General features: G+C 42.1%; 1 protein-coding gene across 3 annotated transcripts; it reads right to left on the bottom strand.

Moving 5' to 3' along the window:
• Window positions 1–1,437: 1,437 nt before the first annotated feature.
• Window positions 1,438–22,831, bottom strand: cxxc5a (CXXC finger protein 5a). Of its 3 annotated transcripts, XM_040033024.1 has the most exons (4): window positions 21,933–22,831; window positions 14,421–14,523; window positions 13,514–14,326; window positions 1,438–3,407 (listed from the first exon to the last, which is right to left on the bottom strand). In XM_040033024.1, exons 3-4 carry the CDS (start codon window positions 14,306–14,308, stop codon window positions 3,363–3,365), a joined length of 840 nt encoding a protein of 279 aa, XP_039888958.1. In that variant the 5' UTR covers window positions 14,309–14,326; window positions 14,421–14,523; window positions 21,933–22,831; the 3' UTR covers window positions 1,438–3,362. The 3 variants fall into 3 exon arrangements, with proteins under 3 accessions (XP_039888958.1, XP_039888957.1, XP_039888959.1); XM_040033023.1 differs by having other exon boundaries at window positions 13,514–14,523; window positions 21,933–22,830; XM_040033025.1 differs by having other exon boundaries at window positions 1,438–3,404; window positions 13,514–14,523; window positions 21,933–22,827.
• Between the last annotated feature and the right edge of the window lie 528 nt (window positions 22,832–23,359).

Below are 23,359 nucleotides of genomic sequence, written 5' to 3'. Positions count from 1 at the left end.
TAGCCCAGCACTGTCACCGGGGGGGAAGCTGGGAATATAGCTATGCTCTCCAAGTCTCTGCTCACCAAGCTGATCACAAGCTCATACACAAGCCCACCATACTGGGCCTTCCACCACGGATATTTTCTAATTAAAAACACTCCGCACTTTGGCTGTCTGTATCTACTTCCCCACCTGGATAAGAGATAGTGAGTATGAAGCTGTTAAACTAAATTAATCACAGAATCATTGCATAGCAGGGAATGGAAATCAACTCAGTAATTACACTAAGACCAATGTGATCAGCTCTGCCTTCTCGTATCCGTAGATGAGTCTCAGAGTCTCGCATGTTTCCATCGTTATTCTCGCTATCTTTAGTGCATAAGTGTGTTCACACCAAGAGCCAGCCTCTGGGGCTGGAAACGAAAGCCAACGTGGAAGCTTCATAATCTTGCAGTTCCTGGAGTGGCCACTTGAGGCTTACTCAAAAAGCAAGCCAATCCCCGTAGATTTTTGTGTTCACCATCTTCACAGGCCGATATAAAACAAATTCTCTGTAAGCTGTTTACATCTTATTTTATCCTAAAAGTTAGACCACGTTGGCTGTTGACACAGGGAGCTTTCCACTGGGTTTCTACTTCACTAATTTGAGTCACAGAACCAGACCTCTCAGACGGGTTTGTGGTGTTGGTGACTTTTGGAGTTTTAAAGGAATTATCTGCCAAATAATATGGCTCACTGTGAGGTACAGCCCATCCAAGAAATCTGTGCTCCAGTTTTGGAGAGTCTGCTTGGATTTTATTGGATTGTTATTTAACATTAATTAGTAGATAGCTGTGCATTGGAGACAGACAGTCTCTGGATACCGCTTTTAGCCTTACCTGATCAAAGCACTACACCCTCTAATCAAAATTCAAAACACACACACATATTTGACAACTTGTAAATTTTCAATAAAAATGTCCATGCGACAGGTTGTTGCTAGGCAACATGTGATCATGATATACCCTTCATAATAAAGGTTTTGTTGATAGATGTTACTTTAGAGAAATTAAAATCATATGATGGTTTTGTATGGTGTTACAGGTGCATAAATACTACAAATGGGTCAATTTTGCCTATTGGTAGGTGGTTACTAGGCAATGTGATGACATCATAATATCTGATATAGGTAAGAACCTTCACGGGCCTAAGAAGTACCTGTGTGCCAAGTTGCTCAACTCCAACTGTGTATAGAGGAGTTGGCAGGCAAACAAATAGACAGTGACTTATGTATTACAGGAAAATGGCAGCGCAACAATTCTCAGAAAGTGCACAACTTGCTGCATTAAATTTAAGATGACACTAGTGTGTTTAAATTCACATACTGGATGTATGCAGAGTACATTGTGAACTACATGGTCTCTCTTGGAAATGAGATTTTTACCTGGATAAATAAATAAAGGACTAACATGGAAGTGCTGTGATCCAAACTTTTAAACTCTGTGTACACATGATACTATCAGCGTTAAGCACCACAGCCTAAATAGCTCTGGACACGGAGCTTGCAATCATCCATCCACAAATATCAATTTTCAAAACTTCTGCATGTGTTTTCTGACTATAAATATCAAGAAGTTGGGCAAATGTCACAAAGATCTTGTTGAGAAAGAAAAATCCTCGCAGAATTAAAAAAAAAAACATTTACGTGGAGCTTCAAGAGGTTTCATGCAATTTGAAGAAAAACTGCAAACAAAAAGATCTTATTCAAACATCATTTAAATCATTTTGGTTACATTTTAGCATAGCAAGGGTCCATTGTTCCACTGTAGGCAGATACACTATATGGGCAAAAATATTGATATAAAAGTATAAAGTGTAAGAAGTAAAGTGGGTAAAAGTCACCAATGATCTGCTGGTTCAATAACTTCAGAGCTCCAAATCTCTTCTGGGTTTAACATCAGCACAAACACTGTGTGCCGGGAGCTTCATGGCACGCGCCTTCACGGCCTAGCTGCTCCTGTAGGGTTCATGTGTAGATTTCCCAGTACTTTTGTCCATATAGTGTATTACATAGGCAGTAAAAAAGAGATCTCAGTCAACCCAAGAACATCTTAGCGATTCATACCACCACCTGATTTACTTTAATGAGCTGTGTTTGAGTCAAAATTATGCTGCAGTGTCCAATTGTAAAAGAAAAGGAAACTTTTTTTTCCTTCTAATTTGTGGAAAATGTATCCTTAATATTTATTTTGTCAGTCCAACCATTTTTTTTTAAATGAGCTGTTAAAAAAAACATGCAAATAGACAAGTAGACAAACATCAGATTTGTAAATTTTGACACGAATACATGCATTCCTTTTTATTCACAAAACCAGTCCAATTTTCTAAACAAATACAAAGATTGGTTATTTTTAAAAGCTGTAGCTACCCAGCAACATAACTAAATCATAAAAATATGACAAATAAACAAATAAATTTAAAAAAATGCTTGTCCCAGTGCTTTCAGTAGGGTAGACTCAGAGCAAGTGCTGTCTCTTAGTGCTTTTGCCCTGAGCAGTATTGGCACATGCTCAGTAGGGCCACAGTAACAAGGCTGCCAGTTTCACTAAAGGAACAGTTTGGAAATGCAGAGGAGGGCTGATTGAGGAGATTACAGTAGTGACGGCTCTGGTGAACAACATCTTCAAGCCAGCGAAGAATCTCAGGTGATCTGCCCATTAACATGACTTTTTTTTCTTTCTTTTTTTTAAAAGTTTCATTACAATCCAAAATGGACAGCACCACAATTTGAAACATTTTCTTGACTGTCAAAGGACAACCACTTAAATCTTTCTGGAAAGTAAAATGAAATCATAAAGAAGACGAGGGCTTTGAGTAACATAATGGTGAAGAATTACAATAATGTTTACCATTAGCCACTAGTTTTTAAAATATAGCTGTAAATTTACATTCTCTACACAAGTACTTTATCTTTCCACACATGAACAACATTAACACCAAACACAGAAATTAGTTGATTGTCCACACTCAGTCCGTCATTTCTGTTTCTGGCAATGAGCAGTTCCATGTTTAAGCGACAGAAAAAACCTGCTGGGATAAGGACAAAAGGTACCAAAATGGAAACATAGAAAAGGGAATGAAAGTTGCCATAGATGCTTTTCTTTACGTTTTCATTTTTGGTTCAAGGAATAAGTAGGTGCATCCATTATCCGGCTGATTTTTTTCCTCTTTTTTTCTGCTTTTATTAGTTTAGTTTTTTTGTTTTTTGTTGGGTTTTTTTCTATAATTTTATTTGTTGCTAGCTTGTTTATTAGCCAGTGTCTGTTCCGGAGACAATCCAGGAGTTGGCATTGCACTTCATGGCAGAGCTTTGGGTAGGGAGCGGAGGAGGAGGAGGAGTCCTACTGGAACCACCGGAACGCCGCTCCTGTAGGAAGCATCACCTTCTTGGAGAAACAGAAGACAAAGAGGGAGGAAAAAGGGGGGAAGGGGATGGGAGAGGAGAGGAGCAGAGAGGGGAAGAGCAGAGAGAAGATGCGGGTGTAGTTGTTAATGAAAAGCAACACATTCTATTTGGCGTTGCAAAGATAATGTCAAGTCCACCACTTAACTGCTAAACATTTTTCGAAACTTGAAAATCGAGGCGTGTCTAATGTTTCCCTCCAGTTAACAGAGAGTTCCTCTGCCTCATTTTTGGGCACCAACCAGTGATTAGTTAATGAAACAGTGATTGCCTAATGCATGAAGTAAAATTGTTTGCTACCAGAGGCCATAGTGTGACAACTTGTTGAGATTCAATTAGCAATCTCACACCAGTCATACAAAAGACGAGGACAAAAAACTTGAGATGAAGGTGAAGTATTTCCAATTGACAATCGACTGGAATGATTAATGTAAATTAAGTTTAGCAGCTAATCAGTCGTCCACCACTTCCATCCCCCACCCCTAGATGACTAGGTCTGAAATCTTCACATCTTTATCCTCGGCAGCACCACAGGAACAGGCTTCAGTCCTGGCTTCACACAAAACCCAATATTGCCACATTTATTATTTAGCCACCACACGCGTTGCTCTCCCACACCATCATCAATGATGGTGCCGTTTCCCGTCTCCCCCACCCCTTCACTCTCTCTCTCGCTCGCTGTGGTTATCTGTGTGCCTGATTGAACTGAGCAGGAGTGGCACACATGCATGCAGCTGCAGGGCTCAGCAGCAGCCTGCCAGTCGGGAGATAGAGAGCAGCTCGGGTCCCTGGAGCCGCAGCACGGCTGGCGTCCTGTAAAGTGCAACTCGATTCTGCAGCACGGATTCTTCCTTTAGGCCGGCTCTGCCTGGAGCGAGGCAGGAGGAGCTCGGGAAACATTTATGCACCCACACACACTCTCGCACCGAACCAATATGTATTCAAGTACAGTCACACACCTCCACACACAGCGGCACGTTAACCGACACTCACAATACACCCCCGAAATCGCACCAAACAGCGAGACCGTTGAACTAAAATTCTCATAAACGCTGGATTCATTTCCACTTCTCCATCAGTACTCAACAGCAGAAGGTTTCATAAGGAATCATGCATACTGCGAGTGCAAACACAAAAACACACGTGCTCGTGATGACACAGAAAAGTAAACAAAAGATGCACTAAGGGTGTGTACCGGCCTCATATTTATAGTTCCCCTCAGAACAATTTTTTTCGATTCTAATGAAATTCAAATTTAAAAATTATTTGTAACCTGAACATAATCAGACTTGATTTTTTTTTTCGGTAAACTGTTGTGCAGCTCTTTTTCACAGCTGCAGTGAAATTACAAGTTTTTCAACAAAGGCAGCTCGGCAGCAAATGGCCCATTAGTTCAAGAAGCTTGTTTGAAACCAGAAACAATGCCAGCTCTAATTACTTTTCAGGCCCACTTAAACCATTCCTCTACCCTTGAATCAGCCGTACAGTGTTCTTTTGACTGCTATTGTTCATATCTGGACATGAAACTGAATGACAGCAGGGTTCGTGCTCCACAGGTTTCGTGTACTTTCATTTTGAAAGTTAACTCCCGCTGACAAAAATAAAACACTTTTGCTTGGGTAAAAAGAATTCAAACAAGGTAATTATTCTGGTGGTCCCAGCCAAATATAACCCACACTGTGCTTTATTTGTGATGTTGACTCAAACAGGAATAATCTGACAGAATATCACGGCGCTGCTCGTAGCTCTGCCTCTCAATGTCTCAACTTCTCATGTTTACGGATGCAGGTTTGAATTGAGTATAGCCTAAATTTTCCCTACAGCTTTCAGTTGATCCTGTCAGCAAATCCTTTTTGGCTCAAATGAATATTAATACAATCCACAAACCCAGAGGTTAACAGCCAATGTACATCTAAGATGATTTGATGATCCGTGTGTTAAAGTGTGCTAGCCTCTCATCCATCTCTGTGATGACCTTTCTGTGGTGGTACTCAGCTGTTAAGAAGACAGACAGAGGACACAGCAACATCTGGCACTGTCGCAGATGTCAAAAATGTGGTAGGGGCTAGACTGACCATGACGTAATGTGTGCGGAGGGAAAAACAACACATCCCTCGACCGAACTGTAAACGCCGTTTTTCCTCATTATTAAACATGTGCAATCAATGGAAAAATGGCAGCGTTTCAGGAATAGAAACCCCCTTTTTCACCAACACTGATTGCAAAGGTTCAAACAGATGGGATCTGTGGGTGTGAAGTGGCCAATCACTAAAAATCGATGGATGTGTTTTTTCAAACAATGCATGCACATTTGTCTTACCGGTGTGGACTATACCACAAAAGTCAAATGAAATTAATGTTTTTTTTAAGAGAGCTCAGGTTACGCTGCTTATTGTTATCTGTTACTGATCCCCGGAAACCAGTTTAACCTATCATGAAATCATGTTTTGGCCCCAGGGCACTGGTGAATGTTCTGGCTATTGTTCTCATTGCTTTATCATCAACAGTTTTCACTACTTTTTCACAGTCACCCACAAAAAAAAAAAGGAACGAAACACAAAGCATCTCTGCACACAATTGCACATGTGGGATGTTGCAGCGTCTGTAGCTCACAACGACCAGAAAAGAAAAGAACCTTTAAAACAACTGAGTCAAAAACCGCGAATGACCTCCAGCTGGCATAAAGATTCACTGTTTGTCTGGCTGAGGCGATGATGCATTTTCCTAAGCAAGCGCTCTCTTCCAAGAGTCGATTGTGATTGATTGTAAATACATTTGATACGATTCCTCTTACTTGACCACTAAACACATCTCGCAGCCAGGACCGGAGTAATTACACAAACACAATCTGATCTATCAACCCAAAGGCCTTGAATTTATTATTTATTATTAAACCATACACATGCACTGACATAATCAGTTGTTGTCTTCATTGATTTGTCTGCTGATTATCATCTCAGTTACTTATTAATTGTATAATGTGACCAAAGTCTTCTTCAGACATGGAATATGGAGTTGCTAACTTCAGTTAAACTGTTATTCTGTCATTTTAATAGTTAATTTTGTTTTATTAGCGATGCCTTCAAAGACACTATACTAGAGTTCAGTAAACACATCAAACCTTTACTGAGGATTGCAGTTTAACTGTAGCTAACAGCTGTGTGCTCTGTGACTACACAGTGTCATATTTGTTATTAGATCCTCATCCATCCTGCCTCCATGTCTGGGGCAGACTAATTTATCAAATATTTTCTCAGGTTTGTGCTACATATGAAAATGTGCACCACTCTCATGGTTGGATCCTGCAAGTATGTAAAAAAGCCCAGGGGACTCCCGCAAACTGACTGTCTCCTGTCCCGTCTTCATTTTGGTAAAGATGTTGCCCTAAAGGTTGTGTTTTACAGATATGTCACTTTAACAGATGTGAAACTACTAAAGCACAACGTCTGGGGGGCAAACTTCAAACAGTTGTAATGTATGCCAACTGAAGGCATGCTGCTTGGGGCATCCTCCAAAACAATCATGTCTCGTAGTAAGTCGAGCAGCTCATGAGGTGGCACAGGAGAGATTTGCAGATACCACGATTTATATCTTAATCTTGTGCGTGAATCCTTTGATGCAGTTCACACCTGTGGTTTGTTGAAAATGATATGTAAATGTTACCTGGTCCAAAGTACCGTGGTTAAATTGCCTTTTGTTGCAAAATAGTTGCAGATTACTTTTCTACTCATCATCTAACGTATGACTTTATCATCTTAACTTTAACCCATCAGACCCACGGCCATTAATCCCAGATCAAAAGACACATGGACATCTATCTTAAAGCTGCGTTTAAACTGAAAGATTTTTAGAGGCCTCTACGTATTGTGGCTCTTTCAACAGTGTTTCTAAACAATAATATTCATCTGTAAGACACCTGAAGATTTTGTTGTGTTGTTGTGTATAACATATATGTCTTAAAATTGTTTTAACCAGCCAGCATTTACTTTAAAAATATTTAACACTACTGTATTTAAATTTCTGAGCTGGACATTGATGTAAGCAAGGCGACATTACCTCTATTACTACGGGCCCTTCAGAAATATCAGCCATGGCTAATTTACATTTACAGCCGACTACAACCACAGACGTACTGATCATTCATCGCGAGTTAGACCAAATATTAGACCAACATCAAGTTATAAAGTGTCCGATTTTTTTCTGTATGCGATGTGCACAATTTCAACAATATTTATAGAGATCTGACTGCAAAACCATCAATTTAGACGTCCGTCCTCTGTAGCCCGACCAGACATCTCTATTGTTTTTTTAGACTGATTATAGCAATGGATGCACACAATACTACGCCGCATTGATTAAATCTACCGTTTATATCTTATATTAAAAGAATACTCAGTGGGAAATGCTACAGCAGAAGCAATATTATAGATTGACTTAATAAAATGTTAAATACAGCCTACAATGCAATCAGACCATTTTTTTTAAGTATGAAAGAAGCCAGCCTATTGGTTGGGTTATTGCCCTTTAGTCAGTCAGGTAGTTGTATTGTGAAGTTAAAGTGAAAGAGAATGCTGCAGTTCAGGGAAAATAAATGTGGCTTAAAGTTGCAGTAACTGGGATATTCTGTGAAATTCAAGATTTTTTTTTTGCCCCCCGGGGCCTCATGGGTCCTTTTCGCTTATAGCAGCAGTGAGTACGACACCTTGGCTGCCTGAAAACCTCGTCTCTCTCGTTGTACCTAACTCTCCCTTGACTGTCCACTCTGACTTGTCCCTCTGCCCGCCCAGCAACTTGCCCACACACCCATGTGTCTCTGTGTCAGTCTGCATGCCTGTCACTTTGTGTGAGTCGCTGCTGTCCTGACTGCCTGATGTACAGTGTCTGGGAGCCAGGAAAGACCATGAGGGAATATGCTACTCCCATATCAGCGTCTGATACTGGCAAAGTGGCTCCCAATGGAAAACACTTGTATGTTTAGGTGTTAGCTGCATCTGAAGCACACAACCACTGAATTTCATAACAGAACAGGCTCTTCTATGAGTAGACAAAAACAACAACATAAAAAACAGCTGGTCTTATCTTTTAAGTAGTCCCGACACTCCAGTACAGTACATCCCAAGCACACAATGACATTCAAGTAAAAACAAAGTGCACTTCCTAACCCCGGCTTTCCTTTTACTTTTTTTATGCCAAACAGCATCGCTGAGACTTACATCACTTGAGGGTATTCAGACATAGCACAGAAAGGAACTGCCTTCCCACTTATTTCTATCAAATGTAACATTCCCAGAATAAATCCAGACACCTTCAGCCAGTGAGCTATGAGGTGGCAAAGGCCTCAGCATACTGACTCCCCCTCACTTGCCAATTTTACGCTCCTCTTTGAGCTGCCATGAGCTTTCAATGGAAACCGTCAACACCCTTAAAATAAGCACACTGCTGCTGGACTGCACTTGTGTACCGACGTGTATACGCTCATAGGCTCGGTACAAACACGAGAAGAAAAACCTTTCAATGCAAATTCAGGGAAGCGAAGCCAGGATATTTCTGCCAGTCTTTTCTAGCTGCAGCTGCGCGCACACATAGACGAGCCGAAAAAACAGTCAAAACCATCTGATAAACTGACCGTGCAACGTGTTAAATAAGACATAATGCTCTTTTAGAAACTGTGCGCCGAGTATTAAAGCCACAGCAGACGGGGATGTGCTGCACTATCTTTGATTGGAAGGAAATGTGACACTTAGGGGCTGTCTGAGCTACAGCTGAGGCTCACTGCAGCTCACTGTGGACTGTGAAAGCCAGGAGGATCTTCTGTTCTGGCGCAGGTGCTTCCCAAGTTGCCCTGAATATGCATTAATGGAAAGTAGGAAGTTCTCTTCTAAAGCCCGTGTTTAAAAACGAAATAAATACTGCGTGAAACACATTTTCACAGCATCTAGTCGGTACAGACATTAGTGAATTACGCTGAGTCTCTGCTCTTTCTTCTGACATGATTTCCCCTTCGTGAATCTCAGTCTCAGAGTGTGATGTACTGATGACATCACACTCTGACAGTGCAGTTCGGGCTTTGATCTGTGATCTCATCACCTGCTAAACAAGATCTGCAGGCTTAAGAACAAAGACAGACAAAAATGAAACTTTTGTAGTACTGGCAGAGCTCTGCTCCAAGGGAAAAGATATCAAATAACATTCAGGGCAAAGGCATAACAGCTCACGGACCTCTTTGAATTAATAAGACCACTAGGTTTATAAAGCAGCATCAGAGGGATTACCTAAAAAAAAATGTGAGTTTGTTAGACTGCCAGTCACCTTATCATGAACGTTTCCCACCTTTTCCCAAATGTAGCCTTGCTGCATCTGTGGATCTGCAGGAATATTCACACATCCAAGGAGGCACTGCAGCATTGTTCAACAGAAGTCAGACTTCATCTGTTGCACAACAACAAAGCACTTGTTGTTCTATTTAATATCTGATGTACCGGCCAACTTTATTGTGGCATATTCAGTGAAGTGAAAAGTGACAACATTTCATGTTTACTCCAGCTACTAATGGATTAGGTCAGGCAATGCTTGACTTTGGAAGCACACGGCGTGCTCTGGTCAACTACGCTGCTCTGCAGATGCTATCATGAGATGATGTAATAGGAGACGCTGACAATATTCATTATTCTTGTATTGCTGTATTATTTTTCACATTTAATTAAGCGGCAATAAAAGATTAGCCTCCCCATATCTGGTCAGAAAAAACAGAGGAAACAGTTTGACAGGGTTATTAAATAAATTAGTTGCAAGTAATTACTGAAGTCAGTGCGATTCTACTTAAAGCTTTGACGGGTTTATGTGAGGTGGTCACTAGGAACATCAGCGGGCTGCGCCCTTCCAAACAACACGACTTCCGTCAACTACCGTGATTATTCCAATCCCCTCGGGTTTGGCATCCGTGGTGTGAACAACTGGTGTTAGGCTAACTGCCATGACAACATCAATTGCAAATCATAAATTAAAATTAAATCCTTTTCTCTAAGAGACATTGAGCCGCACCGACATTGAGCCGCACCACCTACATAGCAAGCTGACACATTTCACCATTTTCGGTGAATCATCGACAAAGACAAATGGATCTTCTCATCAATTTGAATCTGAACAATGCGAGAGGCAAAAGCAAAATGATAATATTCATACAGATCAGTCTGATTTTCAGCATCAGGGAACATCTGGCTGTTTTCCCCTAACAATGGTCGTGTCTGACCAGGTTAGTTTCACACTTTCAGCTCACGGAAGGGCCAGTAATAAGTTATGGCGTGTTTGTAAAAGGTTTTTACTCCATTAGCATTTCTGTAAACTTTTTAATGTTGGCAGTTATTTTTCTTTTTTACATTTATTTACACGCTGCATAAAAACTATTGCCAAGGATGCTGTCAAACTACAAATTCCAGCTCCAAGTCAGTCAAACCAGGCACAACCTTCACTCTGACAGAATCAGTTAGTCCTCTAAGGATAAATAAGATCAAATCAATGCTGAGTCACTATTCTTTAAAATTACACATACAGTAGAAGCCCTTTTTCAGTCTGACATGCTGACGAGCATTGCAATGGATAGGATTTGGGGAGGTTTCCACCTTGTTATGGACGAACTCTTCTGATCTTCTTCTTATCTCTTTTTTTTTTTAGGTATTTCTATATCATGGCTATAATAAAAAGCACTTGGTTAGACTGAGCTCATTAGACAGAGACAGCATTACTGGCTGTGATGCCCTGAAATAGGAAATAAGTAGTAGTAGTACCTCTCTGTGCAGACTTAAGGGGGAAGAATGAAGGAAAAAAAGATTCATGAGTTCATCCTTTGCTTTAGACAGACAAAATTAGGGCCACACAATCAATCCAATTGTAATCTTGATCACAGTTCTGGCTTCCCACCATTCAATGAGCGTGACTGAGCAATATTATCAGCGCTCAACACGTGCCAATCACAGATGTTCCCTGCACCACGTCGCTTGAAGTTACATGGACTAGTCTGGACGAGTAGCAGTGCACGAAAACAGATAAACAACAGGGAAAAAACCTCAAACGTCCAGCAGGCCGTTTTCTGGAAATCCTTTTGGGTTTAGCAAAAGTGATGTTTACTAGGAAGAAATCACATGCACAGAGCGCTGTGTGTCAGCCCCATAAAGAAACACAACAAACTTATTGAAGCGCCTGAGAAGCCACCACAAACTGCAGCGTTTAATGCATATAATTAAAGCCAAGAAAAACAACGTATTGTTGCTGCTAACATAAATCGTCCAGCATCCGTTCAGATGTCTGTGAAAGGCAACCGCAACGATGTGTCAACATATCCAGCTCACGGAGATGCACTGAAATCACCAAATATCTATCTTTGGCCATAGATGTGTGTCCACTAAACACAGTCAGTAACCACTGCTTCCAGAAAATGATCAAGATACTGGACAACAGTTACATTATCCCCTCGTGCAATTATTTCAAAGTGGTAATAAATGCACTGTATGCAAAAGTTTAATTCACATCCATCATATAGGAACAATGAATGTAGTGCAAGACTTTAAATTATTTGTCAGTAAAGACATTTTAAAGAATACTAAAGCACAGTTTATGAATGTAGTACAATGTAAAGATGATGTTAATAGAATTTGATTCTATGCACTTTTTTATATATATATTTTTATATATTACTTATACATTATAATGTTGGTTGCTTAGCAAGACATAATCTTAAAGGGCTAAAGAGCTATATTAACCTACATTAATCAAGCTAAACTAAGCTAATCCCTTTCTAACTTCACATTAAAGTGTACACACAAGCTAAAAAAAATGTCTGCATTACTCAAAGTGTCCAGTGAACATGCTATCAAGTTTGACTTTGGATGGTCAAAGTCAGAATGTGGAGACACCTTTAGCCTGCTAGGATGAGGTCAAGCTGTCACCTTCAATCAACATCAGAAAGCGAAAGTGGTAAAGCTATAACCAGTTGGAATCATAGATCCAGTTTGTGTCAATTACACCAGCGGCCTCTCCGCTGGTTCACAGGGTTACATATCTGTCAATTCATTATGTAACGGCAAAGCGACACTATTAGGCATTGATCGCAAAAGTTTATTTCCTTTGAGATGGAACATCTGCTGAGATGGATTTCATGATTGGTCATTCTGTCACTGCAGCCAGAGTTAGTTAGGCCGCTGAGTGTGACGGCGGAAGCAGACAGGAAGTTCAGAGTGCCATTTAGATGAACAGGAGTGTCACAGGAGAGAAGGACAGTGGCGGCGAAGGCTGCCGGGGGGAGGAGATGGGGGTTAGGTGGGGGTGCATGTGCCACGCTGACACCTGGTGCTCCAGATGACAGCTCTGTAGCCAGATGGACCTTGTTACATGTGTACACATACGCAAAAATGCCCACACATGTATGCTTACATGCATACTGTACACATATTCACAATTACTTCCACTCTGCCTCCACACACACCATTTTATTTGCATTTCCTGGCAGTTAAACAGAGGAACACACAAGGCAGTTTTATATGGGATCAAATCCAAAGTGCTTTAGTAAAGGGAACTACATTAAGTCGCATCATTTTAAAATGACATGCTTGTTTTTGAGCCGGTGAATCAGTCTTCCAGTAAAGAAATGTGGACACAGCGCTTGTTAGTTATGGTGAACAGATTAAAGACACCCCATGGCATGAACTTACCCACCGCACTCTTCACCACCTGTCATTTTCCTGCTTGTGGAGCCATCACCCCACCAAAAAGCCTCCCTGTACTATCCACATTAAAGGGCAAGGACATTCAGGTATGAATCTCATTTGTGCCTTCCAGTGTGATTCTCAGATTTGTTTGTAAAGTTTAAAAGTCTTTGTGGCAACTTTTACAAAGGTTTTGGGATTTTCCCTGCTAACTTCCCAGCTACAAATCTTAAAGCCAATAATTACAACTGTGTGGCTCATATTTCTTTACCTTTACAGATAATGAATGGTAAATGCATCCAAATAGCTTTTTAGTGACCTTTTGCATCAGACCTTTTGCATCAGAAGGGCCTCCTAAAGCAATGGCACATCATAACAAACACTGTCTTACCTCCAGAGCAGCAGAGGGCTTCTTCTTCAGTTCCTCACATTTGCGAAACTTGCAGATCTGGTGGCCCGTTTTTCGATTCCGGCAGCTGCTGCACTGCTCACAATTAATCCGCCGTCGGCAAGGTGGGCACATCCCACAACGTTTTCGCTTCTTTTTACCGGAGTTGATAGCAGAGGCCAGCTCGCTCTGCACTGGGTACTCGGCCAGGCCGGCCATGTGCAGCGCGCTGTCCGCCAGAAACACTCCAGCCGGCGTCATGATGAAAAGCCCCGGGTTGAAGGGGAAGCCACCCCCTACTCCATATGGGAAGTCAACAGGACCACCTACGGCGTCCGTGACAGACGTACCCTCCAAATCGCTAGCCCCCGAGCCTGCGTCTCCACCGCCAACTCCCACTCCCATTCCCCCAGGCAGGAGCATGTGCTCCATACCGGCTCGCTTTAACAGTGCTGCTGCCTGGGCAAAGTGCAGCAGGCCATTCTGTCCTTCCAGAACCTGTTCTAGGGTTCGGTCCAACTTGGCTGCTGTCAGTGCAGAGACAGTGGGTTGGGGCTGCGGGGTGGGCTGAGGCTTGGCCGGGTGGCTCTTAGTCTCACTATTGTCTGTGTGTCCATTGGTGGTGGCAGAGGAGACCGCTGTATACTGGGAGAGGGTGCGGGAGTTCTTAAGGCTCTTACTGAGGGGCTCACTGATGATGCCACTGCGATTTCGGCGCTCTATAACAGGAGAGTCCTGTTTGCAGCTACTCCGCTCCAGGTCCTCTGTCTGGCCACCCTCCGATAGCCCGCTAGACATGGTCCAGAACGTATGTGCCTGGGTTGGGGGTGAGGGTGGAAAGGGGGCAGGGGTGAGTAAGGAGGGACCTTTCCTCGGTCCGTTCTGTGCCCCAGTGAGAGCGGTACCTCACCTCGATGGAGCAGTCAGCCAGGCGACGACAGGCAGGCCTCGAAGCCCTCTGTCCCCACTACTGCTCAGCCCTCATCCACGCTCTTCCATGAGCCATCTGGAAACTTTAGACAGGGAGAGAAATGTGTACATTATGCATTGATGATCACTTCTCCGAAACACAAATCAACTCAAAAGTACAAAGAACCAGTATGTTGGGAGGGAAACAATATTGACATAACAGCACCTTACACTTCATTTCATATCAACTGTTTCTTTTTCACTGTAAGACTTCAGTTCATTTGATCAATCACCGCACTTTTCCTTTTGTCTGATTTGCATCTCTTCAAATCCTAGATGTTGCACTGTTCACCAGCTAGAAGCTAAGTGTGTTTCTCAGTACTGCACTGGGAGTGCACAGAGAATTTCTGCTTTAAAAGACAAAAAAACCCAGCTTCCTTGTGTGGACGAAATGATGTTAACAGAAACCAAAACGGCGGCACTGCAGGCCACACAGCAGAGAAATGAGATGAAACTCAGCATAAAGCTCCTTAAGGAGAACAACAGATTTGAGTGGCTCTTCTCGTTCAGGCTTACTCGTGAACACTTTTAGATTCTTCTGCTCTTTTCACGTTACAACTTTATATTTAATCATTTGTGCTTTTATTAAAAAATGTTATTGTTACATTAAAGACATCAGGTTCACACGAGATCAGGTGAAGATCAATAAATTAGAAAATTAACAAACCTCACATCCTGTTCCAGGCCTCGCAAAACATGATAAAAATGCACAAAATTAACAGGAAAAATTATTTTATTAATGTTGTATAGTGTAATATTGTGCAAATAATTGAATTAATTATTGAAATGTGAAGTATTTGTGTTGGTCTTCCAATACTTCTGCTGCTTTGATGCATAGTAATTAGCTTATGAGACAATAAATAACACTTCTAATAATATATAAATAAATGAATACCTGCAGGGATTAAAACTCGGATGAAAAGAGCCAACTCATTTTAAAAAAGAAAGAAAACACCCATCGAGAGGGACCAAAATTTTGTCTCAGTAAATCAGCTTTAATTCTGATTCTTTTCTTAACAAACTACAAAAATCAAACCTCACAGTTTTGGGCTGGTGAAGAAACACCGGCTCCCCTGGAGATTCTCTGATTGGTTAGCGACAAAAAGAAATTACAAGGTAGGGAGCCAAATCTTATTGTTATCTCATTATTGTCCAATTAACTTGTGCTAAGAACAGAAATTTCTTTGGTAAACAACACAAATTGCAACTCAAAGGTTCATTATACCTTCTTGTTTTTTCATTCTCACCTTAAATACTCTGAAGACCTTTGAAAATATATGAAAATATACTCAGAATCATCATGTCGTCATCATTGCCTACAGTGGAACGGTGCTCAGGTGAAGTCGACTTGTTGATCTGCATTGGGTGCAACACTGTTGTGACTTCTGACAAATTATTTTACACTTCTCTGTGATTGTTGTCTTTCCAGAATTGATCATTACCTTTGTTATGTAAGTACAGGTGTGTTTAAAGACCAACCTGGCAGTGAAAGTCAAATAGCATGTATTGACCCAATTGCAGTTTAGTCATTTAAGAAAAGACTGGATTTATTGAAAGTTACAGCAATTTGGTACAAAATATGGGAGAAAATAAATATCTGTGTTATTAGACTTTCTCACACAGCTCAATATCAGGTGTTTCTGCTGATAAAAAATAAGCCAGAAGTCCAGGCTTCTCTCATGACCGTCCTTTTCATCGGAGCATCTCTTCATTTTTTGGGGGGGGTTTTGTTGTTAAAGACCAAAACTGTGGAGCAGTAAAATTTGGCAGTGTTATTATCAAACAGGCAGGTAAGAGATATGAGGAGGGTCACTCACAGCAGACTACAAAGTGGATGAGTACACATGCATCTAGAAGCTTTTAGTGTAAGACTCCTGTGACTGCTATGAAAAGAGAAAAAAAACTACGCCGCTGTTCTCCTGACCTGTCCGTGTTCACAAACAAGCACACCACCTCCCACAGAAAAGCTGAGGAAATGGCCGGGCAAGTCCTTATAAGGGAAACAAAGGGAAAGGGAGGGGAAGAGGATTGGGGGGGGGGGGGGGGGGGGGTGTCTGTGCAGTGTGTGGAAACTGGAAGGCCAGAATTAGTGGGAGGTAAAGCTTCAAAGGCAAGAGCACAGCCCCCACATTCTCACCAGCTCAGGGGGATGTGGCGCCAGCGAACCAGAGCCAGCGCCGCAGCCCCTCAGCCCCATAGTTTCAGTTTCGCCCACTACAGCACTGACCGGGGTCCAGTTTCCCAGAAGCATCCCCTCACTGCCGCTACCTCTGCTCAGCTGTGTGCGAACAGCACGTGAACTCATCAGAGTAGTGCATGGGAGGTTTGTGGCTTTCATGAAATAATGGCACTGAGGAGTTATGATAGAGGTCAGTTGAGACTCTTCAGCGAGAACTTAAATGCACGATCCCGAATTAAATATGAACAGCTTATTGTAAAACTGAAGAGTTTCCTGGTTAATCGGGGCTGATCTATTTCAACAGTGCTCTAAATACAGTAAATATGCTAAACAACTTGAGTATCCCACATAATTAATGAACTGGCTCATTTTCAATTGCTGGAATAAATGAGTCCTCAAGCTGAAAATCATTACGCATGAAAATGGCTTCTGATCACTCGAGATGCAACCCAACCAGAACACCAGCTCCAGTAACTGGCCTGTCAATGATACTATTAGTTTGTTGTTTTTTTAAGAAAAGGGAAGTCTTTCAGATAACACATTGGCTGTTTCAAACAGGAGCTCAGTTGTAATAAATATACCACAATTCCTTTCATGAGTACTTCTGACTTGCTTTGCTTAGCACCCCTATCCCCCAACACCCACATACAGTATGTTGATGCTAGAGTCTCAATAAGCTACTTTCAGCTCCTCCTTTATCACAAGGTGTCACTCTACATATTTGATTTTCCAGATTTTTTATGCTGGACGTCCTTCCCGATTCAACCTCCAAGGGATTTGTGTCTCCTCCAGGGATCTTTTACGTTTTATGTGAATGTGTAGACCACTACACTACAGAGCCGCCTTTCAGGAAACAGCTAACGATATTTAATAAGAGGGATTCGTAGGTAAGCATAAGTTGTTTTTGTACTCTAGCTCAAATATCACTTTGACAAGCGTGGCTTTGAGCTAAATCGTCTCCCTCGATGAAGCATGGTTAAAACCACAATTCTAGCTCTGGGTGATGCAAACTTTTGGTATGTCTATGGAAGAATAATCAGTAAAATATGAGTTAAATTATTATAATGGACAACAGCTGTCCTAAGATTTGCAACACAGGAATCAATTATTCAACTAATTTTTAACCGATTCGGATATGATGGCGTGCAATGGCAAAAAAAAGAGAAAAAAAATCGATGACGTTAAGGAAACCAACCCGGAATGACAAACACATGTATGTAGATTTATATTTCACATGTTTAAAGGATGTGTGTTGCCCACCGAGGCACATTTATTACTTTGGTCAACCACATTATCTAAGAAATGACAGCAAGGGCACCTATCTAAAGACTCACACTCATTCTCCTCTGCTGTGTGTGCGTGTGTATGTGTGTGTCTATATGTGTACACATCTGCCTTCCATCTCACTGCCCTATCAGTCACACTCTTTCCATCACCATAAACCCTGAGCGTGGCATATAGTCTCTGGCTAATCATCCTCCTCCACTTCCAGCATCATGGCTCTTCAGATCCCCTCACCGCATCATTTACAGAAAAGGTTTATGTCCTCATGTGAACTGTCTGCTGAGCCACAGCTGCATCTTCTACTGAGTAACTATGATACAGCTCAACTTCCTGTGATTTTATTGGCCTGTTGCTGTGATTTACATTATGGACGGCTAGTAGGAATAACCCCTGTTTTTCTTTTCTAAACGAACACGTTTCTGGCACGTTTCAAGCCTGTTTCCAGAACAAAATGACCGGGTGTGCGTCAGAAGTTAGTAAAGCTGATCTCTGACTATACAGCTTAGTAGGGATAACCTCCTCTAATGAACATCAAACCACAGATTTATTGATATATACTAAGGTCAAATGTTATCTTTAAGAGGGAATGAATTAAAACTTTACACCACAAGTTTCTGTGACTTGGCATGACCCCTACACTGTAACTGGTAGTAACATATTAATGGCAGAATGAGTCAGATTCCTCCTTTCCAGCTCCTTCAGAATAAAAAAGAGGAGTAAAATGTGGCTTGTCGTCTTCTCGAGTCGCTCTCTTTCTCCTTTTTTTTGTTAATCTATCTTCACGCGACATTCTGCACAGGAATTACGGATAAAGGTGTGAATAAAAATGATCAATAAGGTCCGACAACTACCGGTGTCGCCCCTTTCAGATTAACAGGACAAGCCTCACTGTACATCAGTGTGTTTTTGAGCTGGTTTTGATACACCCTCACTGTTATAGTCAAAAACGAATCACCTTTTTAAGCTCTTCTTGCACAACTGGGGAAGCATACATGAGTGTAGAATAAATTTTGGTTTCAGTGGTCGGTAAATCATTTAGTGCAACTGACAAAATATTTACTAGCCTGTAAAGGTACGACACGGGGCGCTTAATGTGATTATAAAGGTTGCTGTTTAATCAGAAAAGACGGCAAAAATCTGGACATTAATTAGAGCCATGTGCATGCTTCGTCATCATCGGCCGATCCAGTCTACTGATTTGAACTCTATACTTTTATACTGTAATAAACATGACAGTGTGATACAAAGAGAAGCTGTTGTGCACTGTCACACAGGGCGTCATGTAAAGATGATTTTTTTCTTAATCCAGATATTCCTGATTAACAATCTTCATTAAATTCACAGCTCAGTATCAGTGACCTTAGATTCACAGTCAAACTAAACATGTTCCAGATCAACTGTATTTCTTGCTGAGAAATAGCTAAAAATATCCCTCATGGTTGGGTAATTATGAACCTAGGGCAAGGAAATTATTAGCTTAGCATAATGACTGGAAACAGTGGGCAACTTAGTCCAAAGGTTCAAAAAGTGACCTACTTGCACCTTAAGCTGATGACTTAAAATATTACTTATTTTCAAAAAAAAAGTGGATGTTATCTACCAAGATGATTTTCTAACCAAGAAATAATAAAGATCAATAACATAGGTTCCTTCTCATCAGTAAGTGGCAAAATGACTTTGTGTGTGTGTGTGTGTGTGTGTGTGTGTGTGTGTGTGTGTGTGTGTGTGTGTGTATGTGTGTGTGTGTGTGTGTGTGTGTGTGTGTGTGTGTGTGTGTGTGTGTGTGAATGATATCAGTCTTCCCATAACTCTTGGCAAGAAAGCAAACAAGTACATTTCTGGAAATGTCAAACTTTTTTTTTCTTCTAGGCCACACATGGTCAGTACAATCCAATCTTACCTGAGGCAAAGCTGCCCATAACACTGTGTCAAAGCGTTGTAAAAGCCATTCAAAAGCCCACATGATGTCAGGTGTATGACTGATCAGCAAAAATCTGGTGCACACAAACCAAGTGGAGTTTTTCAGGTTCTTTTGGAACCTCAAAAAAAAAACTTTCAGGCTTGAAAATCATTTGTGAATGAAGTAGCACTTTAACAGCGCCATAAAAAAGGGAAGACTAGTTGTCAGCACTGCTGTATGAACATAAACAGTTCATTTAACATTCAGATGCTGCTCTCAGCTTGTTACAGCTTAAAACCTGACTGGCTTGTCACCTCAAAGACACAATTTTAAACTGTTTTTCTTCTCCGATTACACACCAGCTGTTGCGAGAGGATACCAAGAGATCCGTGTATATAAATGAAAGCCGGCCCACAAAACAGTGACAGCCAGCTGACTGATGGATGAATGGTTGGCTGGTTCAGTCATTGACCATTTGGATCAATGGGTGATGGGGGAAAGGAAGAGAGCATTTAGGGCCAGTGTGCGTCTCTCTTTTCCACTATTTCTGGAGCTGCGCCGTGAAATTATCCAGGTGTGAATCTCTACGGCACTTTGCGTCATCCAGTGATCATCCATGATTTACACATTTAAAAACTGAAGTGAAAAAACAACTAACCTGGAAAAAGAATCACAAAAAGATGACAAAACGAAGCTGTGTGACACATTCAGGTGCACACGTCCGTGTGTAAATCACGGGATCTGAAGTGGGCTAACTCCTAGGTAAGTTTCCGTCACTGACGTCACTGCTTGCGCACGTGTCAGGTAATCGCGGTGAGCTTTTTGACAGAGGTGGGGGGATATTGTGTGATTTCCTGCATGGTTATGAATCATTTGGTCCCCCCACGAACTCCGGAGCAGCTGACTACACCTCCAGACCTCCAGAGAGAAAGCTTAATGCGTTCAAGCGATGCGCGACGCAAATGCACTCCCTCCCTCCCTTACCTCCCCTTTCAGACGCGCTGTCTGCGGACTCTTTATTTGTCCACGGTGAGCTACACACTCTATTTCCCCTACCTCCTATCGACTGACGCGCGCACACGGGCGCACACGCACAAAAAGGCAGGGGGAGTTAGAAAAGCCTGGTGACAATAATTAGACTCAAGGCTTCATCCATTGTCCACAACCTGCTGCGTTTCTATTCTCCCTAATTAGGCAATGCACACAAAAGTTAGAGGAGAAAAACAACCACGCCGCGCACACTGTGACTTCAAATTATTCGCCAGCATATGGAGGACTTGGAGCTGCGATATCATCGGTGGCGGATTGCAGGCGGCGAGGAAGAGAGGAGGAGGGGGGTTGACTGTAAAATCTGCAGGTAGCTCGAGAAACGCTGCCGGGGAACTTTCTAATGATGCCCGGAGAAGAACGAGGGGGGGTTAGGAGATATAAGAATAGTATATGTTTAAAAAAGAAACAATAGTCTCTTCAGGTCTCAGTGAGAAACTGTGATATTCGTTTTGCGGTTAATGGTTTGAGGTGACTGCTGAATAAAAGTTTCAGTCATAAACAAACAGTCTGATGTCAAATATAAGCGTGACCTGACTCCAGGCATTTCTTTCATTAAGTGTAAGCGTCAAGTTTGGCGCGCATCATTAACAGCTGATTCACAATAAACCAGCGGACTTTTTGCTCCGGTGGTGTGGCGATCCGTATCGGCGCTGAGGGCGACTTGTTAAATAAAGACAAATGATGAATCCTGTTGACATTGGCTTCTGGGAGAAGCTTGTAAAACATTTCCTTCAACCTATCACATTAAACTCATCAGCTTTTTTCCCTTCATCATTTAATCACTAAACAGATCCAAATAACTGGCTTCTTCCCGGACTCTGTTTGAGCACAGTAGCCTATCTGCGGTACCAGCATATGCTCTGCAGTCACACAGAAGCTCCCAGGTTCACCCTGCTATAACTTGATCCTATACAAAGATGACATCCCAACTTTCAGCACACTTCAACAAAGTGTGATTCCCCCCTCCATCCAACCCCTCCTCCCTCCTTTTCTATGTATCTGCATATTTGCAAACACGGGCCCATTTTATTCGCACCTACCAAAGCAGATCCGAGCAGAGGGGAGGGCTCCCACAGTCCGAGCGGTCCGTCTCTCAGCCTGCCGTGCAGAATGGTGACAAAAAAAAAGAAGAGGGCAGGGGGAGGCAAAAAAGCTTCTTCTCCGAGAACACAATCCTACAGAGTGCCTCTCTGTTAATGGTAAATGTGAAAAGAAAAAAAAATATTCACCGTCAGTTATTTCGGAAAAGCGTACTTTCTCAGAGGCTGAACGCGTGGGTTCCCAGAGCTTTCTCGGTCCTTGCAATCCCACCTCTACATCCCCGCTTGCGGAGAGGAACATGCAAACACATTTCATAGATTTTTGGAGCTTCGCGGAAAAACCGACCTGGACTTTTCGGCGGTGCGCGCACTTCAGCCGAAGCAACAACAAAACGAAAGCGAGGGTTTGGTGTGATTTCAGGACAACTGTGGAGAGAGAGCTGTGTCAAAAATAAATAAACACAGCTGACAGCACCAATCTACGCGACTGATTACTTGCTGTGTTTATCCTGTCTTCAGATACTCGGTATTGGCTATGATAGTAGTATTCCGACATCATAACAATTATTATTTGCTTTTTGCCCAAACAGCAGAGACACGTGGGCTTAATTGTGTGATTTAAAGAGTGATCTCTGTTATCACGAAGGATCCGGGGTAGCTGAGAATAAACGGGGTTAACCTCAGTTCACCAGTGTGTTTATTTGGAGCACAGAGGTTGTGCAGAAATGACGCTGACATAAATCAGTCTCAGCCCCGGTTGCTTTTCCTTTCCCTCAGCTCCAGAGTCCAGTCCGCCTTTTTCGACTGTCCTGTCTGCTGGCAGGCGGCCAACCCAAGTGTGTGGAAATGACACCGCCAGGGCGGCAGAGATTTTCCTTCATTTCTCTCCTTCCCGATCGCAGACTGGCTGACATTGGCTAGAAAGTGGAGCAGCTCGTCAGGGACAATCAATGCGAATCGATCGAGCTTTGCGGTTGAGGCTCCAGAGCTGGAAAATATCGCGGCAGCTGAGGAGAGGGAGAGGGAGGGAGGGAGGGAGAGGAGAGGAGGGGGTATTCGACTAACTCTGCCCGTAGCCAGCCAATCTCCCTGCAAACAAATAACGCTACGGCTTTCATAAACATGACACTCACTTCGTAAACACTGAAGTCAAAAAGCCGACACATGCGTAATTACGCACGGTATTTGCGCTCTAAACTCGGTCACAATAAAGGTGTCCACCTACAGTCTAGTCCATATTCTGTGCGTGCGAAAACATTGACAATAAGGACTTTGTTGAAGTTTTTGCGCTTCTTTCCACAGTACTTGCCTCGTGATGAAATGACTCTGACGTGAATACTTCCGAAACACATTTCTCCGAGCAGGAAACATTTGAAATAAAATGCCAGGGAACGATTGGCTCCTTTAAAAAAAGAAAATCTGTTTAA

The sequence above is a fragment of the Simochromis diagramma genome, unplaced genomic scaffold (assembly GCF_900408965.1).
Source record: "Simochromis diagramma unplaced genomic scaffold, fSimDia1.1 OVJJ01000216.1, whole genome shotgun sequence".
In the NCBI taxonomy this organism is placed as follows: Eukaryota; Metazoa; Chordata; class Actinopteri; order Cichliformes; family Cichlidae; genus Simochromis; species Simochromis diagramma.
The sequence above is the reverse complement of the archived record's forward strand: the minus strand, read 5'-3'. Positions and strand labels throughout refer to the sequence as shown.

Excerpts from the sequence above, each read along its gene's own strand:
- cxxc5a (XM_040033024.1), bottom strand. The coding sequence starts at position 14,308 with ATGTCTAGCGGGCTATCGGAGGGTGGCCAGACAGAGGACCTGGAGCGG. Across the intron at positions 3,408-13,513 it reads AGCCCTCTGCTGCTCTGGAG|AAGGTGATGCTTCCTACAGG; the intron begins GTAAGACAGTGT and ends TGTTTCTCCAAG.